Below are 9,180 nucleotides of genomic sequence, written 5' to 3'. Positions count from 1 at the left end.
TAGGGGGCCCCATCAGTGTTGTCAGCCTCAGTAAAACCAGGGACAGTATGTAAAAAATCTGTGTTTAAAATGTTTTATTTTTTTTTACAAGATTATAGCTGCCCCGCCTCTCCAGTACCCTTTCAGTGTGTATGTATATTGTGTGTGTGTGTGTGTGTGTGTGTGTGTGTGTGTGTGTACTGTGTGGCCCCATAATCTCCTATTGCCCAGGGGCCCCATGAGTTGTCAGTCCGCCCCTTCAGACAGCAATACAAATTTACAGGCGTTCTAATCCACCTCCACTCCATCCAAAACTAAAGAAAAAGTTTTGCCTATAATTCTACTTTAACTGTGAGGCTCTGTTGTGTGATACAGTTAGTATGAGTTCTGGGAATTGACAGGGCAGCAACCTTAGGGGACCTCTCATTCTTGGCTCGTATTTCTCAATTGTGGATGAACCTGCTTAATCTACAGACAAGACAATTATGCTATTGTCGTGCAGGTTTTTTTTTCTCCCCCAGCTGTTTACTACCACCTACTGCCCAGGTGGAAGGGATTTGTTATTTATTGAGGGAGCTGGAGCCTGGAGGGAGAGAAGCAGGTGGGTATGGAAACCAAGGACCATCATCTCATCTGCTTTTTCTGGGAGAGAGGAGTAGGAGGAGGGTCTGGGAGAGAGGAGTAGGAGGGTCTGGGAGAGGAGTAGGAGGAGGGTCTGGGAGAGAGGAGTTGGAGGAGGGTCTGGGAGAGAGGAGTAGGAGGAGGGGCTGGGAGAGGAGTAGGAGGAGGGGCTTGGAGATCCGGTGAAAGAGCAGATGGCTGGAGGCAGCAGCTGAAGTTCTAAGCATTGACATAGCCTGGAGCTGTGCTGGCCCAAGCCATGCTGAGCTAAGCAGTGCTCGGCTAGGAAAAGGTGTGAGCAGCGCCAGCATAAGCACTTCTTGAGGGACCCACAGCTTTAGCGCTTCCCCAATCCTGGCACCCTAAGACGGCTCCTTAGGGTTATGCCGGTGCCAGCCCTGGTCTTAGGCCTAGACTCCTACAATACTTCTGGAGGTGTCTTTTCCCAGCAAGTGTAGAGCAAATCCTGGGAAAAAGCACCAGTGAAGAACTTCAGCTGGAGGTACCTGAAAACTGGAATTTGGGTGGACCTTAGGAAGTCTGGTGTCTCAACTAGAGAGTTTACTGGTACTTCACCTACTCTTCAGCCTGGAGTTCAAGTTCAGAAGATGGGTTGATTTCAAAGTTTTTTTTTCCTGTGAAGACTGACCATATCATTTTTATTCCACTACTGGAGTCATGCCCTTAAGCCTAGTACACACTAGTAGTTATTTTTCGTTCAACCCAGCAGCCTGAACAAAGAAAAACTGACAGCTCAGGAGGAGGCGATGTACTAACTATCCGATGCCAGTACAGCGATCTATCCTGCTGTGCTATTGTGTTCTGACAGGGAGATGCCACCCCCCCCCCCCCCACGCCAGAACTCTCCAATCAGCGCTCTCAGGTATTGTCAAAGAGTGCTGATTGGGATCCGATTGGAAGACCTTTCTTTTGGTCATGTCCCTTTGACAGAAGCCAGCTGAACAACCGGCTTCGATCGGACTGGCTCCAGTACAAACAGGCCGAATGTCGGCCAGTTTCTATTGAACTGGCCGATGCCACCCAACATTCGGTATGTGTGTACTAGGCTTTAGGGATGTCTTGTGCCCTAACCATCTACTCAAGTAAAAGATCAATTGGATGGAAGCCAGTTATTCAGTAACCACTGGTGGGTCAGTGAGTGCCTTGGGGTCACAATGGAACTGTTTATGCCTAGACAGGTCCCAATAAAACCATCTGTTCCTTCAGAAGTAGAGCTACACACATTACAACATGCTAATCCTATGTAATGAGTAACGAGTAATGAGTAACTATGTGAGTAACGAGTAAGGACCTACGTAAGAAACTCGTTTAGGGCTCCAGTGGTGTCACAGATCAGGATCTAAAGATTCTGCATTGCTATTGTGCTCTTTGGCTTTTTTCTAGTGAGCTGCAGTCATTAAAAGGTTGTCATTGTAATACAAGATAACGTGAAGGATCCTGGTGGGGGGTAAAAGGGTATGTCATCATCAAATAATCAATGGAGCGACATGTATTTTCTAAACCATGACAGAACTAGCACCGATTTAAGGTACACTCCTAACAACAGTCATGGAATTCCTGCAGAAATCTTTTTTTGGATGAACAATAACACATACAAAAAGATGACTAGATGAAATGACCATTGTGTTCCATTGCTAAGTATTGCACAGGTTACTGTCAGGTAAGTGGGAGGGAACTGTTTTGATCCCACAGGGGAGGGATGAGGTCCATCATGTTAGGCCCAATGACACCCATTTCCTAATTTTACAGTATATTACTTACAAATGACAAAGGGGTGATCAAAATCTTCGACTGACTTATCCATATTCTCAAAACTATTTTCGATTTTCGGGGGCCGGAAGTGAGAGAAAGGCACACACATCTCTCTTGTTAGTCACATATTCTGAATCCCACACTAATCAAGACTTTAGAAAATAGTTCAAGTTTTCTTTTCCTACAAAAGGAAACATCTGGTAGAAGATTCTTTTTTGGTTGTGGTTGTTCTTGAAGCATATTTGGAATGACACGGATTGCAGATTGTCCTTACAGTGCAAAGTCTTCCTTTGTTCCTCGAGTGGTTTCAAGCATGTTAGTGTTCATTCCTATTTAGTTCCACAAGTGTTGATGTTTTTTCCATCCGATGCGTCTTCCACTAGCGACACGTGGTAGTCAGTGGAGAGGGTGAGGTGAGAGATGCAACCTATGAGGCCTCCAACATACTGTCTGTTTGTGTGCAGGGCAATCTCCTTCATTCCACCTAGGAAACAATGAATACGAATATTAGAACAAGTAAAATTGTTCTGCTGATATCAAGGAAATAATATTCTAGTCAGAAACCTCAGTCACATTGTGCTGTATAGATAGTAAACACATGCACTGTTGCAGGCTTTGGCCCCTTTCACACCAGTGGACTTGGACTGATCAGGTCTGCCTGTCCGTTTTACAGGCCGACCCGATTGGACCATCTATAGTTCTCTATGGGGCGGACATGTGTCTGCTGACACCCGCTGGCATCCAATCTGCTAAATACAGACGAGTGGGGATACATTCACCATTCATCCGGCGGATCGGATGACAAGGAGAGCTCGGCTGTCGGCAGCTGCAGGAAAAAAATGCAGAGCATCGGTTCATGTATATGCAGCAATTGCGACCCCTGATGGTAGCCTCTGTCTGGAATATCCCTACGATTAGGCCCATGAGGGTGAAACACGTTATAGTGGGGAAGCCTGTAGATGGGGATGCTCTGTGTGTTTGTTCTGGCTGATTAAACTTTACCTTGTACGACATTATCATTGAGCAACTCAGTATCTGGTAGTGATGATGGGACAGAGGCAGTGCCGGGACAAGGTCATTTGGTGCCTGGGACAAAGATGAAAAACTGCGCCGTACAGCCGCCCCCCCCCCCCCCTGCCGCTGTGAAAAGCTACAGCGCCTACAGACAATGGGATATATACTAATGCATTAGTGACAGTGCATTAACCCCCTTACTGATGCATATTACCCAGGGCCGGCCCTACTATGGGACCCGATGGTACCATTGTACCAGGCAGCACTTTCAGGGGGGCAACAAATTTCCTGCCCACACGCCATCCCATTCCACCAGCTCCACTCCACTGTGGGGCTAATTGCCGCCCGACCGCTCCTCCCGTTCCGCTCTCCGCTACACTGTGGGGTTAATTGCATGAATAGAGCCATAACAGGTCCTTTTTATACTCCTATATACATGTATAGAGCCATGATAGGTCCACTTTAGTTATCATGATATAAAATAATGGATGTGGGGGCATTTTGGTGAACGTAATTTTTTTTTGGGGGGGCAGCATTTCATTCTTGGTACCAGGCAGCACAATGTCTTGGGCCGGCATTGATATTACCAATACCATTGCTAATTAAGAAAACTCCCCTCATACGCCCCCCGCCATTCAGAGTTAATTATGTCATTTGCAGATGGCAATCTGCTTACTTGTGTGATGATGCCCTGCTTGGTTCCTCCTCCTTGATTGCACTCCCATTTCATAGCTCCAGCGGGTGGCAGCACTCCATGCTCGTTTCCCATCCTGTCTCCTGGGCCAGCCTCTCAGTGATGTCACACCGGCCGTGACTAGGAGGCACCTGTCGGGCGGAGATTACTCCGCCTGATAGGGAAGTGAGGGGTGGGGCCGGGCTAGTCTCAGGCTTTTGCTGGGTGCAGGAGCGCACTCAGCACATGTTGTCATATCTATGTAGCGTGGCCTCTCATGCGCCCCCCTTTCTCCAGTAAATGGTCTTGCCCAGGGCATCCGTCCCTTCTGCCCACCCCTGGTTTGCTGGAGTGACCGAGATGGAGGAGGATCAAGGGGGTATGGAGCAGGGCCTCTTTTTGCAGACTTCTATCCATGTGCCACAGTCTACGTATGTGGTCTCTGTCTGTCTGTCTATCTACATTATACTCAAACCAATCCTAACCTTTCAGCACTCACCAACATAGAGGTCTCCATTAATGTTTAGTTGTCGCATTAACCCTGGAGATTTTCCCGTCTTGGCGCCATAGTCATCCACAGTCACCTTTCCTGACTGTCCATCTCTGGAAAAGTAAATTGATAATGATGAAACAACAGAAACATTATTCTGTTCCACAATAATAGAAGGGTTCATCTAGCCTTCCACCCCTCTCTGTTCACCCCATTTTTATACCTCTCAGTCCATACTCCTTTCTGTGGAACCACACAAGACATCTGGTCTGGACTCCAGTGATCTGCAGTTTAGTCTGACCATTTGATTATACAGCCTTGAAATTGTTTGTCTATACAGGAATCTATAGTACCAAGGTTTAAAGAGGAACTCCAAGCAGACAACTCAATAAATAGAAAAATAAATTATATATGTTCCCTATTTGCTTGCCAAAGGATTTTGAATTTTGTTCAGTCTTGTGATTTACATACCCTTGCCACACCACACAGCCAAGCGTGTAAGGCACTTACTGATTCGCCAATAAACAAATAAAATAAAAATAACATTTTGGATAGAGGTAAGGTAAGGCACCTTGTTAATTGTATATTATCTTCCTGGCTGGAGTTTAGTTTTAAGAACCTACATCCATAGGAATATTTTTTGCCCCAGCATTGCTTTATATCCTTATTCACCCTATTTCTATTAATTATAATAGTTATACAGTTCTAAGAGGTTCTCACCGTACAGACTTGACCCGGTGCCATCGTCCATCATTGAATGTACCGTTCACCATTATCGAGATCATCCCACTGCCCAAGTTATAGCTGCATGAAAGAAAATAAATTTAAAGTACACTCTTTTAAACCTGGGGGTTTGCTTTACAGAGCACAGCCTGGTTTGAACCTAGCCTTAAAGCAGACCTTCTATGAAACATTGCTTAGCAAAGACCCCCCGCCACCCAAGTTTCCAACGCTTCTCTAAAAGGCAAGGGTAATGTCAATGTACTCCCTGGCAGAGCTGGGTGCTGGAAAACCCACAAGAACACAGACCAGCCCATTGCAGGCATGCATTCTTGTGGGATCTAGAGCTCCTCATTCTGCCAGGAGGCACAGTGACATCATCCATTTACCTGGTGACATCACACATTTGACTGAGTTTGTACTCAGATTATCTGTACTTTTCCTTTTATCAGCCTGTTACATATCCTCAGTGCCGGCATCAGGAATTATGGGGCCCCTTACACAGCTTCAGGCATGGGCCCCCTGGAGCACCGGGAGGGGGGGGGGGGGTGCTACCGCCTGGAATTGAGAAGGGGGGGCCCTTTACAAAAAAAAGAAGAAATAAACAAGAATACATATAAAAAAAGGAGGGTAGCCATCCGGGACCCTGGGGACCTCTAATAAAAAAATAAAAAAAAATATATATAAATATAGGTATATATAAATATAGGTATATATATAAAAAGAAATTACAAAAAAGTTGCCATCAAGGACCTCTGGGCCCTTTGATAAAAATAAATAAAAAAATATATAAAAAATAAATAAAAATAAACATTTATAAAAAAAGAAAAAAAAGGGGCGTTGCCATCCAGGGCCCTGGGGACCTCTGGGCCCTTTAATAAATATATATATATATATATATATATATATATATATATATAAACAAAAATAAAAAAATAAACATTTATTAAACAAAGAAAAAAAAAGGGGGTTTGCCACATGAGGCCCTGGGGACCTCTGAGCCCTTAAATGATAATAATACATATATATATATATATATATATATATATATAATAAAGAAAAAGAAAGAAAAAATAAATAAAATAATATATAATTTTATTTTTTTTATAAAAAAGGTGGGTTGCCATCCATGGCCCTGGGGACCTCTATTAATAATAATTATATATATATATATATATATATATATATATATATATAGAAATTTTTTTTTTTATAAAAAAAGGGGGTTGTCATCCGGGCCCCTGGGGACCTCTGGACCCCCCCCCCCCCAAAAAAAATGGCCCTTTAATAAAAAAATAAAATAAAAATATATTAAAAAAATATATATTTTAAGGAAGTTGCCATCCAGGCCCCTGGGGACCTCCGGGCCCCTTACAGGTGTACTGCCTGTACCCCCCTGATGGCGGCTCTGCATATCCTAAACCTGGACATGTAACCTGCCAGGTGTAAACCATTTACATGTCCAGAACCTGGGCTCTGTCTGTGCCTGATCCGGCCACCTACCTGAGGACTAAAGAGTTTCTAATGAACTTCAAGACAGGCATTATCTCTTCAAGGCTTAAATAATAACTGAATAACCATAAATACCTGAAAACGAGATTCCCCTCCTGAAGGCCCAGCGAAATAAAGTCACTGTTTGGTCTCATAGGGCTGTCCCCTCTCCACATAAGCAGACCATCCTTCACGGTTGTCTTAAACCTCATAAAGATGTTTGTACGAGATCCAGAAACTCTGCAAAAATAAATTATATTTACTGCATGCCAAGTACACATGGATTTGTTTTTACTTTGCTTTTGCTGGTACATACAAGGCCAGCATTTACAACACATTTAGAAAACGGCAAACTTTCTTGGAACTTGATAAACGTCCTTCAGCTCCAGCCCAAGTGGTGTTGGAGATTACTAAGTGGAGCTTTATACAGACCTATTAAACAGTTAAAATTGTAGTCAAAACTTTTACTGCTCATTAACTACTTCAGGATTGGCTGCTAAATGACTAGGCCATTTTTTGCGATATGGCACTGTGTCGCTTTAACTGACAATTGCGCGGTCTTGCGACGTGATACCCAAACAAAATTGACGTATTTTTTTCCTACAAATAGAGCTTTCTTTTGGTGATATTTGATCACCTCTGCGTTTTTTTTTTTTTTTTTTTGCGCTATAAACAAAAAAAAACGACAATTTTGAAAAAAAAGCTGTACTTTGTTATAATAAATACCCCCAAAAATCTATAAAAAAAAAAAACATTTTTTTTTCAGTTTAAGCCGATATGTATTCTACATATTTTTGGTAAAAAATCACAATGAGTGTATATTTATTGGTTTGCGCAAAAGTTATAGCGTCTACAAAATAGGGGATAGTTTTATGGCATTTTTTTTTTTTTTTTTTTACTAGTAATGGTGGCGATCAGCAATTTTTATCACTAAGCCAATGTGCAAACCAATGTGCCACATGGCAGCATTTACTTACCTTTTAAGAATCTCACGGTTGTCATATATAAGATAACTGCGTCCAATAAACTGCGGGATTTCAATGGCTTCTGTAATAACTAAGAAGAACAATTATGTATATATTTTATCTGCCACGGTCATTGTAGTTCATATGTGTTTGTGTGTGATGGCGCAATACATATACTATAAATAGTCACTCATGAAATCTGCGCACCATAAGAACCTATTAAGGATGAATGAAATCGAGAGTTCTTATTCCCCCAGAATCTTAGGAAAAATGCATTGGGGTCCGAGTATAAAAAAATGACACCACAATGCAGAGCACTTTGCTGCAATCATGCTGTAAAAATTCGCCTTTTCCTGCAACTACTAGATTTGAAGCCTTGAAGTTGCATTCTGGGCAAAATAATTAATGCAAATTGATTTACTAGCCAGACTAGCCAGTCTTGTGGTTCAGACGCCTCTACTAAACAAGGCAGCCAGATTTTGGTCATTCTGCAGTCTACACTGCAGCTATAGGTGTTTTTACAGCCACATTGTTTTGTTTTTGTTTTTGTTTTAGTTTTGGACAGGATAAAGAAAGATTAGAACCCCAGTGTGTGGTTTTTTCATTTTTTTGCTGTCGTTTAGGTCCCGTCTAAGTAATTTCATCTTCTCTATTTGTCTTGGTGACCATTATTAATGAGACAGAAAGTAAATGGAAATTCGAAAGTTTACAGTTGTCGTCGAAAAAAAGGTTAATGCCTTGTACACAGGAGCAGAATTTCAGACGGAAAAAGTCAGACATAAGCTTTTGATCGGATATTCCGTCCATGTGTATGCCCCATCTGACTTTTTCAGTCGTAAATTCCGACGGAATTAGATAGAGATGTAATTCAAAGTCGACGCATTGAACTTTAATTTTTCTTGGCTCATCGTAGTGTTGTACGTCACCGCGTTCTTGATGTGACCATGTGTATGCAAGACAGCTTGAGCGGAATTCCGTCGGAACTTTGTTGGAAAAACTGTTGGAGTTTGTTCCGACGGGAAAACCTGTGGTGTGTACAGGGAATAAGGGTTATTCTTCCAATGGGAGCACCTGTTTCGGTGGCAGCTGTCTACCAGGGGATTTCTTCTCACATTGAAGAGATTTCTTCTTACTTCCTGTTGAGTCCCCAGAACAGAAAGTGAAGGTAGATGTCTCCAAAGGGATATAGTCAGCAAAAAAGGACGTGTGAGGGATTTTAACCCTTCTTGACTCTACACTAACCTGGAAAGAACATTTTGGCTTTAAATACACTTTAATTGTGCCTCTGTCTATGGTTAGAAAATGTTTATTATTATTATGTAAATAAAATATGTATTTTGAAATGACAGATTTAATACAAGGTAATCACTGGCACGGGTGTCAGAGAGCACTATGTGTATTGAGAGAAGAGAACAGCAGAAGATGTTTGTCTTCAGACTCTCTCACTCCAAGTA

At 42.5% G+C, this 9,180-nt stretch overlaps 1 protein-coding gene across 2 annotated transcripts in view; it reads right to left on the bottom strand.

The window, feature by feature from the left end:
- Window positions 1–698: 698 nt before the first annotated feature.
- EGFLAM (EGF like, fibronectin type III and laminin G domains) overlaps window positions 699–9,180 on the bottom strand; it is a 273,167-nt gene continuing 264,685 nt past the window's right edge. For both annotated transcript variants that reach the window (XM_040338563.1, XM_040338572.1), the window contains 5 exons: window positions 7,739–7,817; window positions 6,858–7,001; window positions 5,271–5,354; window positions 4,560–4,663; window positions 699–2,857 (listed from right to left, as the gene is read on the bottom strand). In XM_040338563.1, coding sequence (XP_040194497.1) covers window positions 2,703–2,857; window positions 4,560–4,663; window positions 5,271–5,354; window positions 6,858–7,001; window positions 7,739–7,817 — 566 coding nt within the window. In that variant the 3' untranslated portion in view covers window positions 699–2,702. The remainder of the gene's footprint in view (window positions 2,858–4,559; window positions 4,664–5,270; window positions 5,355–6,857; window positions 7,002–7,738; window positions 7,818–9,180) is intronic.

The sequence above is a fragment of the Rana temporaria genome, chromosome 1, assembly GCF_905171775.1.
Source record: "Rana temporaria chromosome 1, aRanTem1.1, whole genome shotgun sequence".
In the NCBI taxonomy this organism is placed as follows: Eukaryota; Metazoa; Chordata; class Amphibia; order Anura; family Ranidae; genus Rana; species Rana temporaria.
The sequence above is the reverse complement of the archived record's forward strand: the minus strand, read 5'-3'. Positions and strand labels throughout refer to the sequence as shown.